This window comes from Stylophora pistillata, chromosome 10 (genome assembly GCF_964205215.1).
Source record: "Stylophora pistillata chromosome 10, jaStyPist1.2, whole genome shotgun sequence".
In the NCBI taxonomy this organism is placed as follows: Eukaryota; Metazoa; Cnidaria; class Anthozoa; order Scleractinia; family Pocilloporidae; genus Stylophora; species Stylophora pistillata.
In genome coordinates, this window is record NC_142528.1 from 3858959 (window position 1) to 3873848 (window position 14890).

General features: G+C 42.7%; 3 protein-coding genes and 1 pseudogene across 4 annotated transcripts; all 4 read left to right on the forward strand.

The window, feature by feature from the left end:
* Positions 1 to 21: 21 nt before the first annotated feature.
* On the forward strand, positions 22 to 1495 carry LOC148721446 (uncharacterized; annotated as a pseudogene).
* Positions 1496 to 5562: 4067 nt separating this feature from the next.
* Positions 5563 to 7494, forward strand: LOC111324741 (uncharacterized). Of its 2 annotated transcripts, none has more exons than XM_022928371.2 (3): positions 5563 to 5961; positions 6486 to 6569; positions 7279 to 7494. In XM_022928371.2, exons 1-3 carry the CDS (start codon positions 5904 to 5906, stop codon positions 7470 to 7472), a joined length of 336 nt encoding a protein of 111 aa, XP_022784106.1. In that variant the 5' UTR covers positions 5563 to 5903; the 3' UTR covers positions 7473 to 7494. The 2 variants fall into 2 exon arrangements, with proteins under 2 accessions (XP_022784106.1, XP_022784105.1); XM_022928370.2 differs by having other exon boundaries at positions 5568 to 5961; positions 6438 to 6569.
* Positions 7495 to 11376: 3882 nt separating this feature from the next.
* Positions 11377 to 12342, forward strand: LOC148721447 (uncharacterized). Its single transcript, XM_088736171.1, has one exon. The coding sequence runs from the start codon at positions 11377 to 11379 to the stop codon at positions 12340 to 12342; it is 966 nt and encodes a 321-aa protein (XP_088592297.1).
* Positions 12343 to 13255: 913 nt separating this feature from the next.
* LOC148721448 (uncharacterized) lies at positions 13256 to 14500 on the forward strand. The gene is made up of 2 exons (XM_088736173.1): positions 13256 to 13916; positions 14115 to 14500. Exons 1-2 carry the CDS (start codon positions 13256 to 13258, stop codon positions 14498 to 14500), a joined length of 1047 nt encoding a protein of 348 aa, XP_088592299.1.
* Positions 14501 to 14890: the final 390 nt, after the last annotated feature.

Consider the following 14890-nt stretch of genomic DNA (forward strand, 5'->3'; position numbering starts at 1 on the left):
GTACTTTTTGTCCTGTAATCTTACAGATAAAACTAGAAATCGTCGCCGTATTAATTAAGAAGTCATCCTAACTTGCACACAAGTAAAAAGGGTCATCAATTTATATATGATTAAGAATTCTAGACCAGAGGTTAGCATTGGGTATTTATGTAAGCATTATTTCGCAAAACATTCATACGTGACGTGTGAAACGAAATGAATTAATTGTTTGGCGTGCGAGAGTCGCGACTTGAATTGACTTCTGAATATGTAATTTGTGGTAATCCAAATGAGCATAAATTAATACATTTCCGACACGTATCGGAGGACTGGGGAGGGCTGCGAGGTGCGCAGAATCGTGGTTTGTAAGTAGAGGTCGTTAGTAGGGCAATGCATTCAACGGTCAGCCTTCACCGTGTGTAGCTTTTCGTTTTCGTTTAGCAAGGGATACGACACTTCACAATGGACGACCGTAAAGTCATGGAGATCGTTGCTGAGAACAACGCTCAACTCCTCTCCCAAATCAAGGATCTAGTCTCAACGTCTGTCTCTGATTTAAAAAGATCAAGCGATTCTAACGCTGCCCAGCAGTTGTCTGAGATTAATAGATTGAAGCCTCCCGGTTAGTTCAATTGGTAGAGCGCCGGACTGTTGTGCGGGAGGTCGTGAGTTCAAATCCGGCCGGACCAACACTCAGGGTCTTTAATTAACTGAGAAGAAAGTGCTGCCTTTGTAATAATATCTGCAAATGGTTAGACTTTCTAGTCTTCTCGGATAGGGACGATAAATGGAGGTCCCGTCTCCTGCAGGGTTGGGGTAGGAGACGTTAATTTCCCACACGCGAGATTAGTGTGTGATTGATGTCCTCCCCGGGGTGGGATGGGTGGGTAAAAAAGGGGTCAGGTGTCAATTGGAACGAAAGTTCTGTTCCTTTCTCCTGCCATTCCTGTGGTGAATAAATTAAACTTAAACTTAAGCGTGAAGCACCGCCGTCTTTTTAAAAGAAAAGTAAAGAATATCAGTATAAAGCAAACAAAGCTGCACTAGAAGCTGTTGAAGATGCCTCAGCTACGGTAGAACAAAAAGATTTGGCCAAGGTCAAGGAAGCACTTAACAGAGGTATGTCTTTGGTTAAAGAAAGGCAGAAAATGATCCTTTTAGCAGATAAGTCACCGTTTGGGTGGAAAACCGTCCTTGAGTATAAGCATCAGGACCTGGCCGACGATGAAGAAGACGAGAAAAAGATCTCCAGAGCAGAAGCTCGGGCGGCCAGGGCTTCGAAGCGTTTCGTTACGCGTAGTTTTGGCCAACAGCGTCGCACATCAGTACTCCCGATTGCTCGGAATTCGCAGCTTGCAGTCGGTCAGTGTCTGAATACATTCAATCAACTTAACCCACAGCTTTCAGCGAATAAATCTCCTGGCGTCTGTTTTCTTGCGGCAAACCGGGCCACTGGAGAGCCGCCTGTCCCAATAATTTGCAAACAATTTCCCAAATCAACAGCCAAGGTGACTAGCATGGACTGATGCCCAAGACCAAGACATAGAATTGGAAGCTTTGCCACCGTTGCACTCTGAGATATCCTTTTCAGAGGATTCCACGCTGACTTATGAGTTCAAATCGAGCAATGTTCCTATTTCGGTTAGAGGTAGATTGCGAAAATCGCTCCAGTTTTGAATAGATCTTGACGCACCTCGTTTCATTCTTGACACCGTTGAGTTCGGCTACAAGTTACCACTGCTTAAAATTCCTTCACCTTTTGTTGCGAAGAACAATAAGTCAGCAATTCAAGAATCTGCTTTTGTCGAGAGTGCCATTAACGAACTTCTAAGTCTGGAATGCATTTCAGAAGTACACGTGCCTCCAAAAGTGATAAACCCATCATCCGTTTCCATTCAGAAATCGGGCAAAAAACGTTTGATTTTGGATCTCCGTCACGTCAATCAGTACCTCTTTAAATATAAGTTTAGGTGCGAAGATGTTTCAGTTGCAAGGGAGGTATTGAACCCTGACGATTTTATGTTTTCCTTTAATTTAAAATCCGGCTACCACCATGTTGAGGTTTTTCCAGATCCCAGGCAGTATCTTTCGTTTTCTTGGACATTTCCATCCGGATTCACTAGCTATTTTCAATTTGAAGTCTTGCCTTTCGGACTTAGCTCCGCGCCATATTTATTTACTAAGCTTCTTAAGCCTTTAGTTAAGAAATGGAGAACGGAGGGCAAGTCCATAGTCGTTTGTCTCGACGATGGCTTTGGTTCTGCTGCCAATTACGTCGAAGCTAAAATTACCAGTTTGGCGGTTCACGCTGATTTCTTGAAGTCCGGTTTTCTTCCTAATGGAGAAAAATCCATTTGGGATCCAGCCCAAAATATCATCTGACTCGGAACTGTTATTAACACCTCAGAATGCCTCATATCCGCGACGGATAACAGAATTCAAACTCTGATAGAGGATTTGCAGTAGTTGAGTTGATACCCAACTCAACTACTGCATTCGACCATTAATGATTTCTTCACGAAAAAAGTGTCTGGGGATCCAGGGATCAATCAAACGTCTAACGAGAAAAAAAACACCCGTGCGATTTATACTTCCTTTTGAGGACCAAACATCAGCAAATTCCGTACGAAGGCACCTTGGCGACCTAAGCCGAAAAATTGGAACTGACATTAATATTTCTCCTGTGTACACTAACAGAAAGATCGGATATGAGTTAAAACCAACGGAAAAGAAGCCCAACATCATCAATCAGCAGCGCGTTGTGTATTATTTTAAGTGTGGTCTGTGCGATGCAGACTATGTCGGCTACTCTGCCGGCACCTCTAGCAACGTGCTGAAGAACACAAAGCGTCTTCAATCGAGAAACACATTAAAGAGCGGCATGGGCATACCCCAAGTGACTTGCATCACAGTTTCAAAATCCTGAAGAATGCAAAAGTAAACTGGACTGCCTAATTTACGAGATGCTTTTTATAAAAGAAATTAAGCCAAGCTTGAACAAACAGTCAGACTCAATCCGCGCAAAGCTATTTTTAGAATAACTTACTTTATTTTCGTATAATTTATAGTTTTACTTTCGTCAACTCTCATATTAAAATATTCGTATTGTCTCCTTTGCAATTTTATCACTTCTATTTTACGCCTAGCGTTTACATATTTCCATATGTTATTGCCTTTATCATTCCCACGTCTTGAATTTAGTACATATATGTAAAAATTTTCCTTTTCATCAGCTTGAAGATGACCTCAGCGAGGTCGAAACGTCGTTCAAAATTATTATCACCAATTTTTATCTTGAAAAGCTTTTCTAAAAAACTACTTATCAAAAGAGGATTTATTGTTTCTTTTGGGGTCCAAGGACTCCCTTTATCAGGTTTGGAAGCTCGCCAGTGTGTGCGGTAAAATTATTTCGCTCGGGAACTGTGTCGGGAACGTAACTAGGCTCATGTCCCGAAATACTTTTGCTGTTGTTAACTCTGTCGCAAATTGGAATTCTCTTGTCTCTCTAACGCCTGAATGCAAAAATGAATTAAACTTTTGGAAAGACAATCTTCCTACCATCAACGGCGTGCCTTTGTGGCCTGCGAAGCGCAAACCAACGAAAATCGTATATTCAGATGCGTCTGATTCAGCCTGTGGAAGTTATATTGAGTTCGAAGACAAAATTTTCCACCAAAATTGGTCAGATTTCGAGAGTTCGCAGAGCTCCACATTTCGTGAGCTTCTTGCCGTTTCTCTGTCTTTACAAGGGAGGGGAGAGAGGGGGATCCGGCTGTTTGTAAGTTAACGTCATTATGCATAATAGGGAGCTTAGGGAGCTTAAGATACAGACCTTTTCGGGGCGGCGGCGACGTGACAACCCAGGTAGACTGGGCCAGAGGTTGCTGTTTTCGTGCCATAATTTAAGTTGTTAAGATTCTGATGACGGCTGGCCTTTGCGACTTCTGCCGTGACTTCGTTGAGTTTAATCAATTGTTGCGCTTTATAAATTAAGGCTTTTTTGTCATAGCATGGCTACGTTTGAAGAATTCCGCCATCTCCTCGTCCTTTACTACGACGCTAATCTTTTTGTATGAAACGTTTCCGTCTAAAAACCCCAATTTTCCATACGAAAATGTCCATAGATCTGAGGTGAACGTTTTCGAGGTGCATATACGAATTGATAAAGGGAATGGCAGTAAGCAAAAATTCCCTGTTATGTTAAGAATTCAAGTACTGTACGCGTACGTGCCCTAAACTTACCTCGACGATTTGGACTTCACTGTTGCTTCGGTCATTTCAACCAAAAGAGAAAACAAAAAGTCTCTTGAGTTGGCCGAGACATCGTGTGATGATTTGTGCGAAATGTGATAATGCAATCACTTTAATACAAGTGCCAAAATTGGCAGTATATTAAAAAAAAAACAAACAAGATCAACTCACGTCATCACCACGACGGCAAACTCACTGATTCACGTCGCCGACCTGAGGTCGACGGCGGGGCCGCATGCGCAGTCAATCTCGCCCCAATCTTAATCGGTCTCCACATCGCCGTCGCCCCGAAAACGTCTGTATCTTAAGCTCCCTATTAACTCCCCTGGTAACGGGCACTGATTTGCTTTCATTGACATGATAATCGTGGCACTCTTGTCCGTTTGTTCGATTCTCCAATTTCATCAGCTGTATGACAGAATGTTCCACACAGTTGTTGGATGAACTTCAGTGAAACAGGCCGGGCTCACAATAGTTACCGAGACATCACTTGGAAATACCAAGTCAAATCATTGTGTAATCACACAACAAAAGTTTCCAAAATGCACTGTCGCGTTGTTCAGTTTATTATTTGGCTAAAACAACGATAACAATAACAGCAGCAATAAGGAACCTAAAAATAATACTCATGAAAACTTGGTCTTCACTCAGATACTCGCTAGCCTATTCCAAACGTTTAGTCAGTAAAACGGAGCGAAGTAGTAAACAGGGTCCAGTTGTTCGAAGGCCGATAAGCGCTAACCCAGGATTCAATTTTAATCCGGGTATCAATCTCAAGTTTAGTTGAGGTATTAAACTGACGAGCGATACCACTCACCACCCGAGCTTACAATGGCTCCAGTTGAAACCGAGCTTTGCGCGTGCAGATTATACATATTATACAGATTATTCAGTCGTACTGTATGTAACGGGTAAGGTTGCTGTTACCAGAGTGGAAGTAAGCTCTAAGCCAAAGGAAAGGCAGCCAAGAAGTAAAAAATATTCAGTAATACAAATTGCCATGCGTGCGCTTTTCTTGCATGTGCTTTAATTTCCTTAAAAAAACTCGGATCATTAAGAGCCTCAGCATAACCTCTTATTACACTGAGACAACCGATCCAATGTAAACAACAAATCAGATACAATGAAATATGTGAAGTTCATAAACAATGAAGATTGTTACATATGAAAACATATGAAGTTCGTAAACAACAAAACAAAACAAAATAGAGCCTAATCTCTGTTGGTCGAAAACTCTCACTGGGTTCGGGAAAGGTGAGGGTACTGGGGAAGGGCTCGATTGGACAGAATTTTCTTGTTGTTTGTAGGAGGTTAAATCCTGGATCTAATTATTAGCGAGTAATTATGGAACTGGTGTATTAGTTACTGTACCCGCTGTTCTCAGGTAACTTGTCAAGGCTTCTGTCGCGAAATGTCATTGTATTTCAAATTAGATGGTGGTTTAGCTTTCGTTTTAAATGGATTTCACAGGCAATGTTGCTCCGAATTGTGGGTAATAGTTGTTAACATAGAACGTTTCAGTTATGCTTACATCTCACCGCGAGAACTTTCATTGAGAAAAAAGAAAGCTAATCAATAAATTATATTTTTTGCATATCATTACCCTTGACGGTTTCGTTGTTCACTGAAGATTGACACACGAAATAGTCGACCAACTTGACTTCATTTTTATTATGTCCTCAGTCTGCCTCTTTCAGTATGCGGTGTTAGTAAATCTTATTGTGTTATGCGGTAAGTCTCTGTTGATTTAGTTTATCTTGCAGTAACAGGCTTCAAAGATGAACTGAAGGCGACATTGATTGTTGAAAGTTTTTCCTTTGTGGTACGTGTAAGGCCAGTGAAATTTTTATTGAAAATCCGACTGAAAATCTCGAATGTTTGGCACAGTCACTAAGTCATCTAAGGATCTGTTGTTCGAATTGTATTTTCCGCCAGTTTGTGATAACAGAAAAAATTGGAGTTTCTATATATACTAGCAGACAAAGGTATTAGTTGTATTTCAGGAAGCACAAGGCTCACGAGATATAAATCCATTACTAATTATAAGGAAACAAGATAAACAATAGTTTATTTACACCTATATTCAACTATATTCTGGTGGAAGAACGACGTAGCTCTCACATCAAAATCTCACACAGAAGAGGTTGTGCAGCGCTCGCCATTCCTGTGTTCTTAAAGGTCCATTCTTGTGTCATTGATATCAACAGGGGCAACACTTCATGCAGCTGCTACTAAACATTTTCTATCTCAGACAGGCTACGCCCAAACACAGGGACAGTCAAAGCTCCTTCCACTGCGAACACTACTAGGAGATATAAATCACAAGGGGGCCAAAACAGGTTAGGGTTTGACCATCTTTATGTCAATCTAGTCTTTAATTTTGGTTCTAGTGAGAGTTTACTTTTTTTTTTACAAAAACCACTTCCTCAGGAACAAGTGGTGATAGAATATGATCTGCATGTGACGAATTATGTAATTTGACCTCGCCTTGTGTTACCGGGAACGAAAGAGTAAGCGGCGTAATAGTAGAGAGAGGTCTGGGTCGGGTTGTTACGCGACGCGATCCAAGCCTCCTCGGTCTTTTCACTCCTCTATCACTATCTTGCTGTTTATCATCGCACTTCGTTTTGCTAACTGAACTTGTGGAACAGTTTAGTTTTGATTTAATCACAGAGCGCAATTTGCAAATTAGTGATACTCTGTAATTTGGTTCTATCGACCGAGTCGATAATGTGAATTGGCCCCCCCTAAAGAGTTTAAAAGCTTATGTTCCGAGCGATAGCCCTTCGTAAGAGCAAATGACGAAGGACTAACGCTCGAAACGTCAACTTTTAAACTCTTAACGGTGGCCAATTTACATTATTAACTCAGTCGATAAAACCAAATTACCTTGTTACCCTCACCGACGCAGCAACACAGTTTCTGAAGAAGCTTACCCCCATTGTTCATTAGTAAAACTCAGTTCGACTTACAAGACTCCAAAAACTGGTTGAAGATATTTCGGTTATTTCATCTCTCCATTTCGTTTATTTATCATTTCTATCTTAGTAAATTTGTGCGCAGGAGTTGCTGATGGAGACTACGCCGATATACATAATCCGTATGGTTATATCACCTGCCGAGGAGGTCAGACAATCCGTAAAATCTGTCCACCAGGGAAGATGTGGGATACAGAGACGAAAAGCTGCGTCATGCAACTCAAGCGGTCAATTGCTAATCAAAACAGTTTTGTTTATCTGTGAATAAAGTCAAAGATCTTACTAACTGCAGCCTGTTTGTAGGTTATTGGTATCATTTTCCTTTTTCGGAAAATTCCCTTGAGTTTGAGTTGACGACTGCTTCGCCATTTTATTTTGCTTTCATTCTATTAAACAAAAGCTCGTAGAAATCCAAGGGTTTGAAGATATCCAATTCCAAGGTCTGCATCGGTTCTGGTGTGAATTCTTTGGCTTTTTCAGTCAAACGCGAATCCTTAGAGAACGATTTGTCACTGAGCATACACTGGCACTTGGTCCTTCGTGAAGTAACTGCGCTACAGGACCGTGGTTCGGGATCTGCTTCTTGCTGGAAGCTATTTGATTGTTCTTGATGTTCTTGTCTTCGCAGATCCAGAACATTAGTCTCACTGGTTCGACGTCTAGCCTCCTGTGGATACTGAGCTATGTTACTGTCGCTTTCTTTGCTCTCTTCTGGTGTCATTATTTTGATTGGCATTTCTTGCTTCTTCTTAAAATGCTTACCGATTCTCCTTAGTATCTCCCTTTCTTTTCGTCTCGATCTGTCGATGCAATCTTTGGTAGTTGACTTCTGTCTGCAACCGTCTGTGAGTTATGCGGCCCTTTTTATAGGTTGGGAGAAGCAGGCGGCATCTGTTGTGCTGTAATTAGGACAGGGTGTGTCATCGTCCGTCATTGTGAAATACCGCAAATTTTGATAGGTAATATTCTTAATTGCCAAGCTTCACCTAACGACAAAGCGCTCTTTATGAAATGAAAGGGATCCGCTGAGAAGACTAGTCATGTTAATCAGAGCCGACTACTTAGAGCAAACAACTTTAAATGCTAATGAGATTTAAAAGAAATTGCGAAATTATATAACGTCCAATTAAACCTCAATTCAGATTACTTTAAATCAGATTCCATTAGTTCAAATCAGCATTTTACGCGATTGAAAGGCCTACTAATTAACGTGTGGTTATAACGAAGGACTGCTGCGAATTCAATGGTAAGCTCTGTGGTTCAGTAGAGAAAGATACAAACCTAACGATCAATCATATGCACGGAACTAGAGGAAAACTTTTCTGTAGAGAGGAAAGATGAAAGTTTGTCTTAAAGTCAACTAATTGTGTTAATGGTGTGATTTCCAGGGTTCCTCTTTGTTTCGTGTTAGAGAGTTGGTTATTCATCGCATAAAGCATTGTATTTTGACAATCTACGGTGAAATGAGTGAATATCCCCTAAGAAATCCGCGCATCAGGCGCAATCCTCTGTTTATCGGGGTTGTTATGGAAACAAGTTGTCATGACACCAAAATCGTCAAAGGGTAAATAAACTGCAATTGTAAGTCTTTTTTTTAACAATTCTGAACAGCTAATAAACATTGTTAACGTAGGAACAATGAAATATCTTAAGAAAAAGAAAACATCAGCTCTTCATTCCATTAGATCTTAACAAGTTTTGCTAACTAGGGGCGAATCTAGGAATTTTTGATAAAAAGGTCCAAAACTACTTCTCGTCTTCCTCCAACTCTTCCAACAATGACTCCAGCACCGAAAAACCCAAAACAAACAATCAACAAACATCCCTCAAAGCCGTATCGTCAGTTTACCAAGGAACTACCTTCACGTTCATCATAAGAACATCTCGCTCATATACCTTCGGCCATTCGTTCTTGTCGCCACGTTCTTGTTTTCTATACCGTTTTTCTTCTCTTTCGTTGCATCCAGCTGTTCTCCCAACAAGTGACTCCTTCCAGTCAAAATAAGAGTCGTTTCCTGATAGAATCAGTAATGTTGGTGCTATTTCCTATTCTCCTCTTTTGCTAGTGGGGCGGCCGCTGGCCATCGCAACTGTTGTAACGCTATACCCAAGACTGCTTACGCGAGAACACCAGAATTGTAACGTTGTTGTGTTGACGTCGTAATATAAAAATTCTCGTATAATTTGGTCTTACCAATTTTGGTCCATTCGAGCCGGATACAAATCAGTCGCTCACGATGAGCAATCAAGAATCGTGGCACTTGGTTGACGAATGTGTGATATCACCGCTTCACAGCAGCCTTGAAGTGACTCCTGAAGATTCGGTAAGCCAGGTCGACTCTGGTCATTCGAAAGCGCTTTCTCGCTCTAGTTCTTCGTCGTCGTCGTCGTCAAAAAGAAGAAGAGACGCTAAAATAAAGGCCTCCATCGCAAGCCTTCAAGCAAAACAGCTTGCCGAACGAGTTAAGAGAGACAATGAAGTACGTGAACAGGAGTTTCAAGAAGAAATGGCTCAAAGGGAATTAGAGTGGAAACTTGAATGTCGAAAACGAGAGCTCGACCTACTACGACAGAAACGAGAAGACGAAATGGCTGTGATTTCCGCTCAAAATCAAGCTGAGGTGGCAAATCTTGAGCATGAAATACTGGGTCAAGAATTTAACGAAGGAAAGGCCTCTAATGATGAAATCTTCAAGGTCAGTAAATCTTCGCCATCTTTGAAACATTATGTAGTGCCCAGTCCTAAAGCAACCTCTGAGGTTGAACGCAAAGATAGTCCCTGTACTGAAGTTGAGCCCGGGATTACTAAGGGATACGTTTCCAAGAACTCAAAGGAGATGTTTACACAGAGTCATCTCTGGATAGAAAAGTTGTCTCATATGAATACTCTCCATTGTGTGCAATTTCCAAGCCCTTGCCAGTAAAGGATCTAGAGTTCCATGCAGCTCATAGCAATAGCCTCACTTTAGGCTCTACTCTGGTACCAGTTGCCCAGGCAAGTGAATCAGATATCAGATACAATGAAATATATGAAGTTCATATATTTTGAACTGCGGTATTAGATACGTATGATGCACGATCCTCGCAGTAGATAGCGCTATTTAAGCAATAGCGAAAATCAGACCTGAAAAAAATCAGGCCTGTACGGGATTCGAACCACTGACCTCTGCGATACTAGTGCAGCGCTCTACCAATTGAGCTAACAAGCCAACTGGAAGCAGGCCGTTAAGTTGATTCGTAATAAACCCGTGAAAGTGATAAATCAGATACAATGAAAATTGTATCTGATCCCAGTTGGCTTGTTAGCTCAATTGGTAGAGCGCTGCACTAGTATCGCAGAGGTCAGTGGTTCGAATCCCGTACAGGCCTGATTTTTTTCAGGTCTGATTTTCGCTATTGCTTAAATAGCGCTATCTACTGCGAGGATCGTGTATCATATGAATCAGATATGTTAACACTCAATACTGCAGTGCAGTCGCCTCAACAAGGATTATACAGTCCTGAAAGAAAATACTCGTCTCAAACTGCTGCTACCCCTGTTAGTCTACCCTTGAGGCCTCCATCTTACAGAGATTCGTCTTCACCTGGTTATGTAACCGCGTCCCAGCGCAAACCTGCGTCATTTGATAATAGTAATACAGCTGCTCTTGCAACAACCTCTGTTACTTGGTCATTTTGCCGTGGGCCTGGTGGAGAAGTCCCTCCAACAGTTAGTTCCCTAGTGGGGGATGGCAGTGTTGTTCTGGCATCAACGCCTAGTGGTAGTTTCCATGACAACTTAACCTAAACTCCTCGCAAGTCAAACTTCACTGCCCCATCAAACCACTCTCAACCATCTTACGTAACACAATGGGCCCCAGCCAGCCGGAGCACATCAACCCCTCACTTTGGTGGACCCAGTAGAAATGACAGTCATTCACTACAAGTAGAAGAACCGGTTGATACATTTATTGATAAATTGAGAGAAGGCCAGGAAACAGCCTTTCAGTGGTCCTTTACTAGCTTGCAGACAGATTCAAGTGTAGCTCTTCTTCGAGCTCAAGAACGGCAGCGATTACCACCGCTTGAGCTCTTCAAATTCACAGGAAAACCTATCGAGTGGCCTAAATTCATTGAGAGGTTTCGTGATCAAATTTACAACAAGACAACCCTCACCGACTCAGATAGAATGGCTTATTTATTCCAAAATCTTGACGGGGAAGCTAAGAAAGCAGTGGAAAGTCTAGGTGTTACAGGTCATAGTTATCCAACTGCTCTTAAGACTTTAAAACGTCAATTTGGGAACCCCAACAGTGTGGCCACAGCTTATCTGAATGGCATGCTCAACAGTGCCTATGTATCCTCAAATGATAGACAAGCATTACGTGACTACTATTACCAAGTGAAAGCATGTACGACATGGTGTGTAAAGATGGGTCAGTCAGCTATTCTTCAAACCCCAGAGTATCTCAGCAGGGCAACTATGAGGTTACCCATGAACCTCCGCGTAAGATGGTATGAATACATCGATGGACGCACTGATAGATCCACCCTGGTAGAGTTTGAGAAGTGGTTACGCAAGCGAGTAGAAACACTGTTTAACCCCCTTGAAGATTTCATATGCGAAGAATGGAACAAGAAACAAAGGTACCCCAAAGAAAAGCCAAATCTTAAGTTAAATTCCCTCGCCACGACAACAGGAAGTCCTCCTGACGCCCCGAGCAACAGCAGCGACTTGTCAGATTCCAAAGTAGCCCAAACCCAATCATTGAACAAAGAGCAGGAGAAAACCCCATCTAATGAGAAGGGGTGTGTCATCTGCAAGTACAAACACCCTGTTGCCTTTTGTCCTTTCTTTAAGTCTAAGCACCTACAAGAAAGGCGAAAAATTGCAAGGGAACATGGACTTTGTTTCAATTGTTTGAAAACGAACCACCAAGTCAAGAATTGCCCGAGTACAAAGCGTTGTCTTAAAGAACGGTGTGGGCGTTCCCACCACACCCTTTTACACGAGGATCTTCGAGTAGAGTCGCGTCCTAGCCTCACCAGCAACGAAAGTAGCTTTATCCAAACATCGGCTTCTCCAACGGAAAATGCTCGTAACCCAGAACCGGTGTCAAATTCGTTGCCCATCGTCCAGACCAACATCAACTAAGTCTGTTTTCAACCTCAGTGGAAGGTCCTCTTTCAAGTGCTCCCAGTTCGAATTCATAGTCAAGGGAACACGGTTGACACATATGCTGTGCTTGATCCTGGAAGTGACTCAACTCTGATTAGGAAAGACTTAGCTGAAAGCTTACAACTTGTTGGCGAGACATATCGCCTTAACATTAATACAGTTGGCAATCAAGCTACTACTCAGAACTTAGAAAGGGTAAGCTTTAGTCTTTCCTCTAAAGAACAGCCAGACCCGGTTATGGTGCATGGAGCTTGGGTCATCAAAAAACTCAACATTCCATCCTTCAAGTTGTCGAAGAAAAGGACCGTTGAGCAGTGAATCACTTATCTGACGTAGATCTTCCTGAACTCCAAGGTGGTGACGTGATGATTCTCATTGGAGCTGACATGGCTCACTTATTGATTCACCTTGAAGTCCGCCAGGGGCGACGGGATGAGCCCATCGCAGTAAAGACCCCTCTTGGAGGGACACTGTTTGGAAATGTGAATCAAGGACACTGTGAAACAATTAGTGCAAACTTTCTCGTATCAAATAGAGAGACTACATTGCAGCATCAAATCGAACGATTTTGGGAGATCGACTCATACGCGACCAAGCTCTCTCTCTCTGAGTCTACCTTGTCAGTTGAAGACAAATAAGCTCTGGCCATCCTTGAAAGCAACACAGTCAAGGAGGAAGGCCACTACAAAACAGCACTGTTATGGAAATGTGAACCAGTCTTGCCTAACAATTATGCTATGGCAGTTTCAAGACTTCATTCCACTGAGAAGAAACTCAAGAAAAACCCAGAGCTAGCAGAGAAATATCAGAATGTCATCAACGATTATGTCACTAAAGGACACGCCCAAAGGATGGCACAGGAAGAGGCCAAAGTGATAACCCCAAAAACATGGTGAGAGTTCGTGAAGAAGATAGAGACTCTTTGCGCTTCTTGTGGAGAGGCTTAGATGAAACGAAGAGACCAAGTGAATATAAGATGACTGTTCACGTGTTTGGCGCTGTGGATTCACCGTGTTGCGCAAACTATGCGTTGCAGAGAACTGCTCGTGATCAACAAGGGAAATTCAGCGAGGATGCCATCAACGCTGTTCGACGTAATTTCTATATGGATGACCTCCTAGCATCGACGCAAAACTGCGATGAAGCCACAGGTCTGGCTAAAGATTTGATAGGAATCCTAGCAACTGGCGGGTTTCGCCTAACGAAGTGGATGTCAAACAGCCGAGAGGTGCTCACAGCAATCCCTTCGTCAGAAGTGGCGTGCGACATTATTCACTTAGATCGTAATGGATTGCCTCGAGAAAGAGTCTTAGGCATCAAGTGGTGTGCAGAGCAAGATCTGCTGAGTCTTGACCCAGCGAAGAGTAAGTTCCCAAACACCAAGCGAGGAATATCGAGTGCCAGGAGTAGCGTGTTTGATCCCCTAGGCCTTGCCGCGCCCTACGTAATAAAGGCGAAAATGATCATCCAAGAGTTGTGGAGACGCCAGATTGAGTGGGATAGCGAGCTGCCCAATGATATCCTCCAGAAGTGGCAAGGTTGGAGAGAAGGTTTGAAATCCTCTCAAACGATCATGATTCCCCGGTGGTATGACTTCCACCGCGACCGATGCCTAAAGGTACAACTACACGTGTTCTGCGACGCGTCAGAAGTCGCTTACGGAGCAGTTGCGTATTTCCGTGCGGTGACTCATGCAGATGTCAGTGTGAGCTTTGTTTAAAGTAAATCTAGACTTGCGCCAATCAAAGCCTTGACCATTCCGCGTCTGGAGTTACAGGCTGCCGTTGTAGCCACTAAGCTGAGGTCTAAGATAGTGGAAGAAAGCGACTTTGAAATCGATGAAACGCATTTCTGGAGTGACTCCAGGATAGTGCTTCACTACCTTAGCAACACCCAGCGGAGATTTAGCACGTACGTGTCTCACAGAGTTGCTGAAATCGTCTCCAAATCGGACGTTAAGGTGTGGCATCACATTCCTGGAAAAATGAATGTGGCCGATGACTGTACGAGAGGGAAGGATATTCAGGAGTTGACTCCGAAATGTCCATGGATCAGTGGTCCAGAATTTCTAATGTTGCCTAAAGCAGAACGGCCGAGTACTAAGGAAGTACCAGTTGTGGATGAAATCGACTAGAATTTAAGGGCTCAGTCCTTGCGGTGTCCACTACTTCATCTATAAACATGGTGAAACAGAAGAAGTACTCCTCTTGGAGAAAGCTATGTCGGCAGTACGCTTGGTGGATGAGATACAAATTCATTCTGAGGTGTAAAATAAAGAAGATGAATCCGCCTCCAGAACGTCAAACCATGTGTTTGAGCGCCGCCGATCTCGAAGAAGCCTCGCTACCCTTGTGTAAACAAGCTCAAATTGAATCGTTTAAGGACGACTACGAGGACCTGCAAGCGAACCGAGCTCTCTCGTCTAACAGTCCACTTCTTCAAATCCAAATTCTGTCTAACTCCTAAAGCCTCGCTTTTTTTTCAAAATGTCGGCCAAACGCATCTAAAACGAAAAAGGACCGTA